This window comes from Anas acuta, chromosome 1 (assembly GCF_963932015.1).
Source record: "Anas acuta chromosome 1, bAnaAcu1.1, whole genome shotgun sequence".
Taxonomy (NCBI): domain Eukaryota; kingdom Metazoa; phylum Chordata; class Aves; order Anseriformes; family Anatidae; genus Anas; species Anas acuta.
Genome location: NC_088979.1, coordinates 181,111,483 through 181,127,129, shown reverse-complemented (window position 1 = coordinate 181,127,129; position 15,647 = coordinate 181,111,483). Strand labels below are relative to the sequence as shown.

At 38.0% G+C, this 15,647-nt stretch overlaps 1 protein-coding gene across 7 annotated transcripts in view; it reads right to left on the bottom strand.

The window, feature by feature from the left end:
• PTPRZ1 (protein tyrosine phosphatase receptor type Z1) overlaps positions 1-15,647 on the bottom strand; it is a 138,443-nt gene that overhangs the window by 49,547 nt on the left and 73,249 nt on the right. For all 7 annotated transcript variants that reach the window (XM_068669591.1, XM_068669593.1, XM_068669592.1 and 4 more), the window contains exons 3-8: positions 11,702-11,881; positions 7,135-7,286; positions 5,718-5,813; positions 5,395-5,461; positions 2,430-2,587; positions 1,699-1,849 (exon numbers count right to left, since the gene is read on the bottom strand). In XM_068669591.1, coding sequence (XP_068525692.1) covers positions 1,699-1,849; positions 2,430-2,587; positions 5,395-5,461; positions 5,718-5,813; positions 7,135-7,286; positions 11,702-11,881 — 804 coding nt within the window. The remainder of the gene's footprint in view (positions 1-1,698; positions 1,850-2,429; positions 2,588-5,394; positions 5,462-5,717; positions 5,814-7,134; positions 7,287-11,701; positions 11,882-15,647) is intronic.

Below are 15,647 nucleotides of genomic sequence, written 5' to 3'. Positions count from 1 at the left end.
AAACCAAATTTCTTCCACTTTGTATGCAGGTGGGACGTTCTGAGAACTCTAGTCGGAGTTACTTAATGGAAGATATGCAGCATTTTGTGTGCATGTGTGTGTGAGCTAACAGTAGAAGCAGTATTAGTCTGTAATTTAGTTTGAATTGTATAGCTTACCGGGCTTTGAAAACACCATGCTCTGTATTGGACATACCATTTTATTCATTATACTGAATTATTTTAATTGAAGTAATGAAATAGCAAATTTAAAAATATAAATAATTTTTCAAGTTGCATACATTTCTTTCCATTACTGAAACTAGTCATGCCAGCTGATTTCCACCAGATGGCATAAGTAAATCATTAGACCAGAAAAGATGATTTCCTTCTCAATTCTGAGCAATAAGGCAGAAAAAAAAAACTTTTTTTTTTTTTTTTTTAAATGACTGAATCAAAATATTCGTGTCTTGGTAAGTGTTTAAATTAACTCTCCAAGCATTTTTTTTTTTTTTTTTGTAATATAAGTACCAAGTTTCCCCCTGATACAAACTCAAATTACAAACTTTTCTCTGCTATCCTTTCTCCTCCCTTCCTCATTTGTCTATGAGTGAATCTGATTCTGAAATCTTAGACTATTGTAAGATTAATAAGATATTATAAAACTTTTAAAGCTGAAAGTTTGGAGTCTTCAATATTTTGTTTATTTTATTTTGTGTTGTTCTTCCAACTATGTTCTTCGAAGACAGGCTTTTCTCCCTTTTGTTTTCATTCTTTTGATGTTTGTCTTGTTCCTTTCAGAAGTGACCAACAGTATTCCTGGATGACAGTCATCTGCACATTATTTGCACATTATCTGCACACTGATTCCTTCCCAAGCTGGTGTCTCTTGCCTTTTTTCAAATGCCTTTTCATCTGTTATCTTGCCTGTGCTGCTCCCTTCCTTTTCTAGACACTCATAGTAACACTTAGGTACTTTGGTCCTAACTACTCCCATTTCCCTCTTGAGAGCCTGGGAAAAGCCAGGAGGTCATGTATCAATTTAAAGAAAGACTTCTGCTCTGATATTAAGGTTTTGAAAACCTGAGCAATGAGACTACAAGAAAGAAAGTTTTTGAGTCTCTTCTAGTCTGAAGTCAGAGATATTCAACTAGATTTTTTATTTTTTATTTTTTTCTTTTCAAGTCTCAAAGCAGCCAAATACAATTCATGGATTCATGGGAAGCTGGAGATCTATTCCCCTGCTGGAATTTTAGGTAAAAAAGAGACCAGAATCTGGCTTTTGGGATTCTTTTCATTTATCACTTTCTCAGTAGCCTGCATGAAATGAATTTGGTGACTTCAATCCAACTTCTGTTGAAAAAGCATCCACATTACACAACTAAGAATCAAATGGGTTTGTAAAACAAAATCCTCTTGAAATCCCTGAAAAGGCAGCTTTGTTTAGGTCTGAAATGCGTTAAAAGGGCAGTGCAAGGAAGCTTGAACTGATGTGATCTTCACTGAATGTTTGGTTGAGACAAGCATTTAATTTTCCACTCCATTTAATCTGACATGTTTTATGATTGGTAGTTTTTTTTCTCTGAAGTGATACATTTCTGAATAATAATAGTGTACTACTTTCTACACAATTTAAAATGAGTATTTTCATACTCAGTGAATCTTTTACTGAAAATTGTCTTTCAACCTGTGAAGAGAGGAATGACTATTCAGTAAATACCTGCTTCATGAATTTCTTCTTGTCCAGTGTACGAGGAAAACACTTGCCCAAAGAACTTATATTGCTGCTCTCGAAAGTTGTTTTGCAGGTAGTCCATCAGCATAACATAGCCAGACTGCTGCATTGTAAGAACTTCACAGAATACAGCTAACTAGAAGAGGTGACAAAAATAAAGTTATAACAAATTAACCACATTCTTCTAACAGGCAAAAGCCCTGAGAAAAAGGCACCGGGCAAACTCTCCCTGATGAGCTCTCTCAGATGACAATGAAATTTTGCTGGTCTGTACCAGCAGTATGTCTACTCATTTACTCTACTTGAACTTCTCAATCATTCTGCTTTTGGACATGCTCTGCCTACTAGTTGGCCAGGGGAATACTGAAGGAGCATTTTGTTTTCTCTGGACCAGAAGTCCAGACAGTCTGCAGGCATAGGAAGTGTGTTTTTACTCCCTTATAAGGTGAATAATGACCCAGAATTAAGTCCTGGACTTAAAAAAAAAAAAAAAAAAAAAAAAAGAGAGAGAGAGAGAGAGAGAGAGAAAAGGAAAAGATAACACACTTAAATAATTTTTTAACTTGACTGCTGTATGAAAAAATTAAAATTAGAGAAAAGAAATGCCAGGTTGTTGGGCTGGTAATGAATGACATGAGCTTTTACCACATACATGCCAACTGCTTTTCTCTGTTATCATGTAAAATTTTTTAATTTTAATACATTACGTAAATTACCTGGTTCTCAGAAATACTAATTGTGTCTTTGAACACAATCCATTCAACTGTTTCTGAGCAGGGAGGAGTTGATAGAGACCCATTATAAGTGTAATATTTGTCTGTTGTATTTGGCAAAAGGTTCAGCAAAATAAATGGTTCTAAGGCAGCCTGTTTTCCTGAAAGAAAGAAAAAAAGAAAAAGAAAAGAAAAGAAGCCAAAACATTTTTAAAAGTCAGATAATTAGAATACTGCAGAAGCAATGAACAAATAGAAATCACACTCTTGAAAAGAGTTATCATTATGGAAACAAGCTAATTTTGAGATTATTCAAAATCTGATCTCCAGAGCCTAGCAAACAAACAAATTGCTGGACATTTCCTATTTAGCTTGAATAAATATTGTTGCATAGCAACATTGTTTTATTTGGTGAATGGGCTATTCCAGTAATAAATAAAGTAACTGTTATATTTGTTCATAAAAAATTGTTCATCTAACATTCCTAGTAAATGTCTGAGATTCCAAATTTTTGTCTCACCCATAAATTTCAAAGCGAAAATATGTTAATTTTTTTTATTTGGTCTATCAACTTTGGTCAAGTTGTTGAGTTTCTCAAAGGATCTTAACTTCCACAGAAAATCTCTGCCAGTGGAACTGTTGCTGTGACAGATCTGTGAGTTGTATTGCTTATGTCTGCAGAGGTAGAAATTTGTTGTATTGGGAGAATTTAAAAAGGTGGCAATAAAAGCTTTACATAATGAAGAAAAGGATGCACAGATATCTCGCAGGAGAGTATGACCCTTCTGTTTATTGTTCTGTGAAAATAATATCACCTCTTTCTGGTCACTACTTTATCTGCTACCTTGTCAGCTGGGAGCATGAGTGATGAATTGGTGACAGCTCATCCAGGGAAAGGTAAGTTCATGCTGTTATGACAGTAGGGTCCAGCAACAGAAATTGGCAGAAATGGTACTGCCTTCCTCAAGGCAGAATTTTTCAGTTTGTGACAATTACCAATGATCTGCTTTACTGATCGGTGTATCCAAAATAGTACTTGTTTTTCACACCTTGGAGTACTGTGGATCCTTATATATTTGATTTCAATCTAAAGTAACTGATTTTAAATGTCTTCGTCTTTGATAAACATGAATATTTAATGAATATTCAGATTGTGCATAATCTTGTAGTTTTACAGATATACTACTTCTAGAGCCTGGGTGGATTTCTGACCTGTCCTTGTCTTCATAATTCCTTACAAATTTGGTAAGAACAGTAAGTTATATGAACAGTTTATTACAAATCATTGATACTTTTTATTTTGTACAGGGACACAGAGTTAAGGTTTAAAAGGTTGCTCTTCCCCTCTCTCTAATCCATATATAATGAAAGGGAAACATTTAGCACTGCCAAGCAAAGCACATCCTTCTATTCCTCTTGTTAACATGTTAGCTACCTTCAGACAGTGGCTATCATTGTTATCTGATAAATGTTTAGTTGATGCATTTTTCCTTCAGTAAAAATGAATGGCTAGTCCATGTTAGATAAAGGCTTGGGGACATGAAACTTCTCATTTATAGTAAGAATCCTGCTATAGATTTTTCAACTTTGGATTTTAAAGTGCCAAAGTGATTGAGAATCTCGATTTTAAAATCAAACACCCACAAAGGATTATAAGAAACAGAGAGTGTGTCCAGAAGGAATAGGAGTCCTCTGTACAACCTGAGAGCTCAGCAGCTGGGATCCAAATGCATACAATACAGATGTGACTGACAAGGACAGTTCATATATATTGCAGACAAGGACAGACTGTATGCTATTCATTTTTCTTCATGATGAACAACTTGATTTACTTGTGACCTGAATTTTCAGAGCTCATTTGCACTCTATTCAAGAAAACCATATTCTGCTCATTGTTGAAATGCCATGTAGTGCCTGTATCTTGAATCTTGCTGCCGATAATTTACAGCCCCCATCCAAGGCTGTAGGACAGTATCTGCCTTGATGTATTACTCATTCTCCTTTGTGTTTCACAGAAGATGGCACACAAAGATAGTGAATCCTAACAGCTTTCGATGTCCCCCTACTCTGTCTTTGTAATTTACAGGAGTTACTCCCTTTTATATTCATTGAACAGTGTTTGTTTTCTGGAGAAAAACGATCTCAATTTTACTGTCATGCTTTTGAAAGCTTTCAAAATAGTGACATTAAGAGTCTTTAACAACTTCCAACCCATCAATATTAAAGGTCTTTGCAATGCTCAAGTATCATTACATGTAGGAAAACTGAGGCAATGTTAACTATTTCGTTAGGGTTGTGGCCATCCATGGAGCAAGAAAATAAACCTATTCAGGACAGTAGTCATTTGTGTTTATTCTTCTGTGAAGCCACTAAGTAACCAAATTAGAAACAGAGTACAGATCTCTTCATGCACCACCCTGAAGTCCATGTGCTTTAGTGTAAAACCATAAGAAATTCTAAAACACTGAAGAGCAAACAGCTGGTATAAATAATACTAGTACAAATGTAATATAATCAAATTATTTCAAATTTGCATAGCAGCTACTGAAAAAAAAAAGCATTTGACCCCCCTGAGTCTACTGAATACTAATGTTCATACAATATTTGATGTTTGTAAAACACATCTTGGATGGATACAACTGCACTATTTGGCTTCCAACCACATATAATACTCCAGTAATCTATGCCTAAGAAAGTTTGTGGAACAAATCAGACCTTTCTTTTCACCTAGCATTTTAAAAGTTGCAAATTATTTGTGATAATTATATTTATTCGTTTACAGTAACTGATGTTCTTACAAATAATGTCTTGTACTAAACTAAATGTATGATTTATGTCATTTCTTAAAAAAAAATAAATGTGTCTGAGCCCTTGAGAACTGTGTTCCTGAATGACTTTAAAATTTCATAATTATGCTGAAATGAAACTTAGTCTAACAGTATTCAATAAAACATGGCAGCAGACTTACCAAAACGACTAACACTATCTACTCCATTAATGATTGGAATATAATCCGGATTATCTTCTAGTCCAATCTGTTAAAAAGAAATTGCATCTTTTACAGCACAGACTTCACGAAAAAAAAATTGAAGGTTGCAGTTTACCAACAAAATTATACACAACCTAAAGGAGTGCAAACATATTTGCCCATTTGCTTTTTTTGTGAAAATAAATTAGAAAAATATATGTAAATTTTTAACTCAGTGATCACACATTGGAACCCGTTAAATTCAGATTGAACATCTGCTGTTTCAAAGCTTGCTTAATGACACAAAGATGTATTTTGTTTACCTCAAACAGAATTGATAAAGCTCTTAGCTTTCCATTTCCTTTAATTGCCTCTTCGAAATTTGTAAATTGATCTGCATCATAGCAGTAGATTTGCATCTGCAAATAAAATGTATTAAAGTATGTTATATACAAAATAAAATTAATTATTTATATGCCTAGTTTGTGAAAAAAAAAACGTTCAAGAGAATTAATTAATAGAATTAATCAGCTGTTACTTATCTAAAAAAGATCTATACCAGAAAACCACTAAGTCTGTAGGAGTAGAGCATATCAAGGAGCATTTTCTCCATGGACAATAGAGTAAGCCTAGATAACTAGCTGATAATGGATATCTAACCTAGAGTACTCAGGTGAGATGAATCTTGAAATCAGTCCTATAACACAAACTAAAAGGCAAGGTGTCTCTTCTGCATCTGCCTTGCAGTAAGTGTAGAGAAATGTGGTAAAAAAATAAATAAAAAAATCCAGGTATTCTGTGACCACATTTGCTGTCATGGGCATTGGATTTACATCTCTTCCTCCTCTCTTCAGGTGCAGTTGGGAAATCTCTTCCATTGCCATGTCACTGACAGTCTCCTGCTCATGGTGGCTTTTCTTGTGGTGGTGATGGAGGTGATCCTCTCTTAGATCACTTGGTGGGACAGATGGGGTGTGAATGGGAACTTTTAAATAGCTGTGAGGTAAAGAAAACATTTCCCAAGGAAAGCTCCTGGCTCACAGCTCTTCATGGAAAATAGGACAACCTTGGCTCTACTGCTTTGCTCTGACACAGAAATACAGTGTCTGAAGTGTGGAGCAGCTTGGTTGCCTGCCACAACTGTGCCTTTTTAGCTGGAAAGCAATCATATCACAACAATGAGTGTTGAAAGATGGCCTGCAGAATGTTTTCAGCTAATGCAGAGCTGCTCCTTGCTTCCTCCCCATCCTCACACCACTGCAAGATCTGTCAAAACAGCCCAGGCCACTCAGGACCAGCTCTCATGTACTGGCTCCTGGCATACTGCCTCAACTCCCCTTCCAACCTGGCAGGATAGCCACACTTCTCCATGAGACAAGCAGTTCCAGCTCTCATGGGCTCTCAACAGATCCTCAGCTTTGAAAAATCCATTTCCACCTTAAATAAACCACAACTTGAAGTAAGGTAAGCCAAACCTGTAGGTTTTAAACTTTGTCAGATTAGTAGGAGCAGCTCCCAATATCATCTTAAAGGATGTGTCAAAATGCACCTCTTAGACACCCTCAATGGCTCACAATGCTGTTCTCATCATTTAAATATTACTAAAATATTACTAATTTGGATTGAAGTGATGATTAAATTCACAACTAGACTTTAAACAAGTGATGAACAAAGGTGTTTAGTAAACAATGTTACTTTTTTGCAGAATCAAAAATCCTCAAAATGTATTCTGTACTTTACCTCAAGGGGAAATTTTTGTCCTTCCAAACTATGTTCTGATCCATCCGATGACGCGTTGCATTTTCCCCAGTGAAAAGTGATCTTGCTTGCTTTGAATACAGTGTCTAAGCCACCTCCACTTACATAATGATCATTTGTCAGGTTAATTTCCACTGAACAAAGAGATAGAGGAAAAAAAAAAGCACACACAGAAGTGTCAATATAAAGGCCAGACAAGGCATCTGTGACTCTCATATTTCAGTGTAGGTGCTAAAAGTTAAATATTATATGATTATTTTCCTATATTTCATATGCAGCTTGTCAGGAATTTGGTTATTCAAAGTAAGAAGTGTGTTAATTAATTATTAACTTGGAGAAATATGTTTCATTTCATGCTGTAATTCATAAAACAGTCTATTGAAGTGCAGTTTGTCTGTGTCTGAAAACTTGCCACACAATCAGGCTAAGCAGCGCAGAAGCACTGGCTTAGCTACCAGCCTGACCTTCCAAGATAAGAAGATCCTAAAATATGTAGCTTCCTGAAAGCATCAATATTTTTAACAAAAAGGAAAAAAATGAAACAACTCATTATGATCATAATTCTAGATACCAATCATAAGGCAACAGATGAAAAAAAGAAAAAAAGGTATAGCCAGTTACCAGGAGGTCTGTCCTGTCTGGGAGACCCCTTACCTGTGGGGCAGCCTTCACCTTGAGGAAGTGATGACAGGTCTTCAGCTGGACAGGGCTGTATACAAACTGTAGATGGGACTAAACATTTGTCTGCTGGAGGGAATTAACAGGATGGAATAGACCAAAGCCACACATTTGGCTTTTCCACCTGCAGAGACTGTGAATTTTTTGACCTCTTGCTAAAACAGAACTAATGTCATTGGATTTTATTACATCCCTCTCCTCAAGACCTTGAAGACAATTTTAACTGCAGAGTTTAGCAGTTCTTTTTATAATATCTGAATTGCCGCAGAGGAGGAAGAACTCACATCAACTGAATTGGACTTTAAAAAATCTATTTCACTATCACTATTTATATCAGGTACTAGGGCAAAGGGAAGTAAGTGATTTGCTGAGCAGTACATAGGTATTATATTATGCAGCCAAGAACAGAAATTATAATTCATAAATAAACAGAAACAATAACACCAAAAACATCCTAATAGACCTCCTGAGGGCCAAAAGAGCTGCCCAGACCCTCAGTTGCAGGGATCTCCAGAATCTGGAAGCCCCCTGGGGCCTGAAGACAGAGGTGGGTGTTGTGGATGCAAGGGTGCCCAGCTGGATGAACTTTTAGAGCACATTGCTGTGTTGTGAAAGGAGCTCACTGGGCAGTGTAGTATCCAGGAATCTGAGCAAAAGATTGATGCATGGTATTGTGCACTGACATGGTCTGAGCGACAGCCAGACCTCAAGTCCTGGCAAGGTGTAGGTAAGCTGGCTTCCAACCCTGAACTGACAGACCTGACTAACTCACAAGACCAGGAAGACTGACCCTCATCTGTGCTTGGAGTAGGAGGAACAGTCCTCCTCCTTGTCACTGAGGTGCCCCTGTGCAACAGATATCATGCTCTGGGGCTAGAAAAAGGAGAGTGTGCGAACAATGGTCAAGACCCAGGAAAGGACAACTGTAAAAAGTTGGACCAACCAACTACCTGTATTAGAATGAGTGCCACCAAAAAGGAGTGAAGGGTGTTAGTAATTGGTGATTCCTTGCTGAGAGTCACTGAAGCACCCATTTGCCATCTGGACAATCTCTCTAGTGAGGTTTGCTGCCTGCCATGGGCCCACATTTACAGTGTCAGAAAAAGGCTACCAAGACTGGTAATGCCAGAAGACTACCACCCATTTCTCCTCTTTCATGTAGGGTCAAATGAGTCTGCAACAAGGAATGTTAAGAAATGTTCATGTTAAGAAATGTTAGATTTGCCTCAGTGTTAAGGAATGGATAGATTGTGGAGAGCTGCCTCTGAGAAACAGCCATGAGCAGGTTGAGAGCTTGGGGTAAAACTTAAGGACTGAATCAATAAAGAACGCCTTGTCGTCAGTCTACAGGCTGCCTGATCAAAGGGAACCTGTTAATGAGGCCTTCTTGCTTCAGTTGCAAGAAGCTTCTTCCTTGCAGGCTCTCAACCTGATAGGGGATTTCAACCATCTGCATTTCTGCTGGAAACTACACAGCAGGCTGTAAGCAATCCAGAAGACTCCTTGAGTGCACTGAGGATAACTGCCTGGTCCAGGTATTAGACAAACCAACCAGAGGATAATCTTTATTGGACCTGTTGCTCACCAGTGTGGATGAACTCATTAAAGAGGTCAAGACTGGAGACAGTCTGGGCTGCAGTGACCATACCCTGGTCAAGTTTGTAATCTCAAGGAATATGGGTCTGGCAAAGAGCAAAGTCAGAGCCTGGAAGTTTAGCTGTTTAAAGGATTAGTGGATGAGATTCTCCATGAAACTGTCCTTAGGGACAGAGGAACTGATCAGAGCTGGAAACTCATTAAGGACATGGAGAGCAAGAACTCTCCATCCCCATGTCAATCAGGGAAGGCAGGAAATCAGTGTGGCTGAGCAAGGACCTGTGGACTTGTTGGACCTACTGAGTTTTAAGAAGGAAAAGTGCAGGTTTTAGAAGAAGGAACATGTGGCCTGGGAAGAGTAAAGGGTTGTCATCCAGATCTATAAATTGGAGAGATATGTATTTGAAGCGTGGACTATTTGGTGCATATGAAAATGGATGGCCATAACCAGACAGTGGTGGTCAATGGCTCTGTGTCCAGGTGGAGGCCAGTGATGAGTGGTGTCCCTCGGGGGTCTGTCTTGGGACTGGTGATGTTTAATGTGTTGTTTAATGTCTATCAGTGACATGAACAGTGGGACTGAGTGCACCCTCAGCAAGTTTTCAGATGACATCAAGCTGAGTGGTGCAGTTGGACCAGATGGTCTTGGAGGTCTATTCCAACCTTAATGATTATATGATTCTATGAGTTGATATAACAGAAGGAAAGGACACCATCCATAGAAACCTAGACAAGCTAAAAAAGTGGGCCCATGGGAACTAATCAGATTCTAACAAGTCTAAATACAATGTGCTGCACTTGGGTTAGGGCAATCCCAGACATGAGCACAGACTGGGAGAAGAACTCATTGAAAGCAGCCCTGCTGAGAAGGACTTGGGGGTTCTGGTGGACAAAAAGCTCGACATGAACAAGCAGTGTGTGCCTGCAGCCCAGAAGGTCAACTGTGTCCTGGGCTGCATCAACAGAGGAGTGGCCAGGAGGTTGAAGGAGGTGAGTGTCCCCCTCTGCTCTGTCCTTGCAAGGCATCCAGGTCTATGGCTCACAGCAGAGGAGGGCCACAAAGATGATCAGAGGGCTGGAGCACCTCCCCTACGAAGAAAGGTTGAGAGAGTTGAGGTTGTTCAGCCTAGAGAAAAGAAGGCTCCAGGGACACATCATTGGGGCCTTTCAATAGTTAGAGAAGGCTTATAAAAAAGATGGAGACTGACTTTTTACATGGGCAGATAGTGACAGGACAAGGGGTTTAGGTTTTAAACTAAAAGAGGGTAGATTTAGATTAGGTGTTAGGGAAAATTCTTCACTCAGAGGGTGGTGAGGGACTGGAACAGGTTGCCCAGAGAAGCTGTGGATGCCCCATACCTGGAGGTGTTCAAGAGCAGGTTGGATAAGGCCCTGAGCAAGCAGATCTACTGGGTGGCATGGAGAGGGCAGGGGAGTTGGAAGTAGATGATCTTTAAAGTCCCTTCCAACCTAAGCTTTTCTATGCTTCTATGAACAAAACAAAACAAAATAAAATGTTTGGTCAAGGCATCTCACAGGATCTAGTTAAGGCTCAGAGACAGTTGTTGAGAAACACCTTCCTTTATGCCTACGCCTGCAACAAGAAACAGTGCTTCCAAGAAGCAGCTTTGGGTACTGCTATACTGCTATGCTGGATTTATAGAGCAAAGTGGTTGCAAGAATATTAATTGACAATGTAAATGCCACCATAAGCTTATTTTACAGCTATCTACTATGCAGATAGTTATTACTGCATGTCTAGAATCTTAAGTGAATATACATATATATTATTAAAAGTATACATATATATGTCTAAGTGTGATTAATCCCACCCAGAGTTTTTTGAAACTACAACTGGTCCATGAAGTACTTTCAGATGAGTAGGTGATTTATTCATACTTAAAAAAATAATAATTCTGTATACTCACTGAAGATTCTAGACATGTAGTAATAACTGTCATTATTTTGTAGAAAACTCTAAATTACTGTTTAGCTTCAGTGAAGTGCTCATGATGGGATGATAGTGATGCTGTGATTGCTTTGGCTCTATCTGTCTGTGCACATAATTTCCATTTGTGTTTTAGTGATTTCTCTGTTATGCTTGGTTATAGTTATCACCTCTCTTTTATTATTAATAATATTTGATGGATAAATTCAGAATGCAGAGGCTAAGGAAAAGTAAAATGAAAAAAAGTTTCATTAAAAGTCCGTGGCTGGCCTCCTTTGCTGACCTCTTTAAACTCCAAAAATGATTTATTTTTATGTTTTTTTTTACCTGTTTTGCCTGTGTTGCGAATGAAAGTATCTTCTGAAGTTTCCTTTTCCCATCCATGGAATTTAAGTTTCTTCAGATTCACATTTACTTGGGTGAGATCTTCATCTATATTGATAGGAGATTGTTTGGCACCATTGCAGGCTGAATATTTCTTTCCCCAGTTCTTTTGGTTCAAAGTTCCTAGAAATCAAAACATTGTAGTAAAAACATTTAAAACTTAAATTGACATCCATATATTGTAATGTAGGAAATTTAAAACACAGTTTGCAATTTGTGGTCAGAATACCTTCCCTTCATCTGTAGCAATACTCAACACAACTACATTTGCATTGTATCTTCAAGAATTAGGTCACATTTTAATGATTTTAGATATTATACTCAAATGCATATGAATCTCCAGGGAAAGCAGGCAACAAGAAAAACACCTCAAGCATGACATATAGAAATAATAAATAAAACAGGAAAGAAATAAGCTTTCAGATGAAAGAAACTGGCATTTGAAAAGAATTTGGGAGTTACTGCAAAACCCTCCTTTCCAAAAAACTTTCATCATACGAATGTCACCAGCATTCCTCCTGCCCAAAGAAGTCGAAACCTTTTAAAATAAATGAAATCATAATGTCTTTAAAGTAATCTTTTCACGGAAGGAAAAATGAAAAGTGATTTTACTTGGCAAAAGGTAAAAGGTTTGTGATGCTCTGCCTAGACAGCCTGGCAGTAAGGCCTGGCTTTGTCTGTGGTGGACCATGCAGAGGGACTCCAGCTACCACTCTGTGCACCTGCCAGGAGGTCCTGTGCTTCAGCAGGGTGCCTCCTTTAGGGCACAGGGGCTGGCATGGCATTTGAGACATGGTACAACATGGTACAGTTTAGACACGGACAACATGGACACAGACAGCATGTCCTTGAATTTCACCAAAGACTTGATTATGTTCCTTAACAAATGATGAAGTACTGTACAGCCCAGTGTGAGGGGTTAGCAGCTGCCCCAATAATCTTTTGATTATATAATACAGTAATATAAGTTATACAATATTTTAGCTGTATATGCATTTAAATATATACAATTTTTTTTTTTCCCCGACAGGAAATTCTGATAACACTTGAAGGGGCTAATTAAAATCAAGGGTTGACTGTGCAGACCTAAGAAAAAATAACTGCTTCAGTTAGCTTCCCACTTACTAGTAGTTAAGAGCTAATATTATTGCATCCAATGCACACATTTAAATTCTATTAGACATGCTGAAATGAGCCAGTGCTCATTTACAGGCTGCTGTGGTACGTCCAAGTCTGTCAGTGGAAGATTTGCTGTATTGTACCCCAGGCAAGGACAGCCCTCGTATTGCACTCAGAAAACTCAGTGAGGGGGGAAGAGATGCAGCCAGTAACCATGACAATAGGCAGTAATACAAGATGCTCGTCTGGATAGCTAGCTACCTAGAAACAAACCTGAGCTAAATTATTCAACAAGTATTGAGTCAGGTGAGTTACCAATATCGCCTTGCCACATCATAAATACTGGGGGTCAGATGGCACATAAACCCATCTGCTTCTTTTAAACAGGAACAGAAGAAACTGCTAGGCACAATGGCCAAGCAAACCAAAAAGAATTTTAGTTATAGTGTTATGAAGCTGAATTTCCTGCAGGTGGGGATTACAGCCTTGTACAGAGTGAGCAGTGGTCCTTTGAGAAGGGCACATTGCTCAGCTGCTGGCTCCTCCTCAAGTAATGCCTCCTTTGAGTATCTGCTGTGAGCTGTAGTTTATCACCTGGACAAAAAATGTAGTATCTTGATTTTTAATGTGCGTTTAATATGAAAAGAATGAGTAATATTTTGTTTTCTCTCTCAAAAGCTTCCTTTAAAAAATCTGAGTCCAATTAAAGCTGAAGTTGAAGATGAGCATATTCAGGTCATTTATAATTTTCTAAAAAAAATATTAAATGCCTTTAAACTTAAAAAAGCCAATTTAATATCAGAATAAACTAAAATAATTAACTTTTTAAACAGAAAAGCCTCCAAACAAGGTCAGACAGGAGAGAAATAACCATTCTCAGCTTGCCCTGTGCATCCCTGTAGACAGGCCTTTGTTTCTAGGTCTGCTTTCAGCCAACTCCGTGATCTTCCAAGCTGTTGCAAACCCATTGGAGTCTCCCTGGCTCTCTGAATGGCTTTGCCATTTTAGGCCTGGCTGGCTGCCCACGGCTATCCCTTAGAGTTAGGCCACACTGCCAGCTCTGCTCTCTGCCTCATTTACTTGCCCGTGACTTCGTGAGGCTGTTTCCCCAATGAAACAGGTAGACACCTTTTCACTCTTTCCACTGACATACATTGTCTCCTGGCTAATGTGCAATCTCTCCTTCAGCACATCATCTCATATCTGTATTCAGCATGCATTTTCCTTATTCTGCTCCTTCCTTCACCGACACTAGAATTGACGGAAAATCATCCTATGTCCCACCACTTGGATATTTTCTCTCACATTTCTTCTGATGAATGTAAGTATCCCAGATTTGAATTTTCCCTTTAAATTCCCTTCTATCCACTATTGAGTTCAATTCAAACACATACATTAAAATTAGAGAAACTGTAATTTCCTTCTAAGTTTCCTAGTTTCATATTTCATGTTTCTGCTTTGCTATGTAGAACGTAAGTTCTTTGCCTTGGTAGTTGTTATTTGAGCATCAGCGTATAATATAACAAATCCCTAGCATGAAGCTAATGATAACATTAGTAATCTTAGCTCATCCCAGAAGACAGTGTTGTGCCAACACTGTAATCCATCACAGTATCCTGAGCCAGGGCACTTGGAGTTAGGTAGGATGCCAGCTATAGGCACTACAGTGATGCTCAACTGAGGAAGTTTCTTCTTTCATTCTGGAAGTGAAGCTTTTCATTAATATTGCCAGAAAGAAATGAGAGAAGTTGAAAGGCTTGGTGAGATGAAGAACATTAGTTTCTGTTTCCTAGCAAGGCCTGAAAGCTGTGAGATGAGCTTCCTAAAAATATTTGAAAATGTTATGCTTCTTTTTATATGTAGGCACAATGACAATTCAGTCAAGAGATTATAATACAAAGATTCTCTTTTCAGAAAGAACCTATTGTTACTGAAATCTTAGGGCACCTCTGAATCCTTTGCCCCCTCTCCCCCCCAAAACAAAACAAAACAAAACAAAACAAAACAACAACAAAAAAAAACACTTTAGAACAGTGATTTTCATGTAATTACTTGTATGTGTTGCCATACAGTCACTAATACACATGGCAAGAAGCTGATCTATGTACCCTATGTATGAAAAAACAAAAAGGAAATGCTGATTCTGCTACCTTTTGGTTGACAAAAAATAAAAATACATCTATTCTGTTTGTTTGAATGATAGCTGAAATCATGTAAGGATAAATGAAAAGTATCTCCTGGTTGTAGAGGCCAAGTGATAAATCTTCTAGCTAAGACAAATAAAATGCATGCCCCAAATTAATGCTCCTGCTGGAAAATCTGAATAGGTGTGTGACAACTTTTAATCAGTTTTCTTCTTTCTGGTCCAGCAGATATTATTATTATTATTGCTCAGAGCTGCAGAAATACATGTGACCTATACACTCAGAAACACAGGCAATATGGGAGTTTTTTCACAGGAAAAAATTATACTGAGATTAGTAATGAGGAATGAGATCTGTGTACATTTTGTCAAGTGCAAAACCACACTTACTCAGTAGTTGTTGAGAAGTTGTAACATTGATCCATTGATCAAGCTATGGAATTAAATGTAAAAGATGAGGAACTAAATGTAAAGGTAATCAATCACAGGCTCCATTCTGAAGTAGGAACATGAGGAATTTCAGAAGGAACTGGGGCTCAGTTGTGATGGTTCAAATTATATTTGAACAGTAAAATATATGTCTAATGTTGGAGCAGATAATGTTTGTCTCCATTAGCAAGTGAGTGG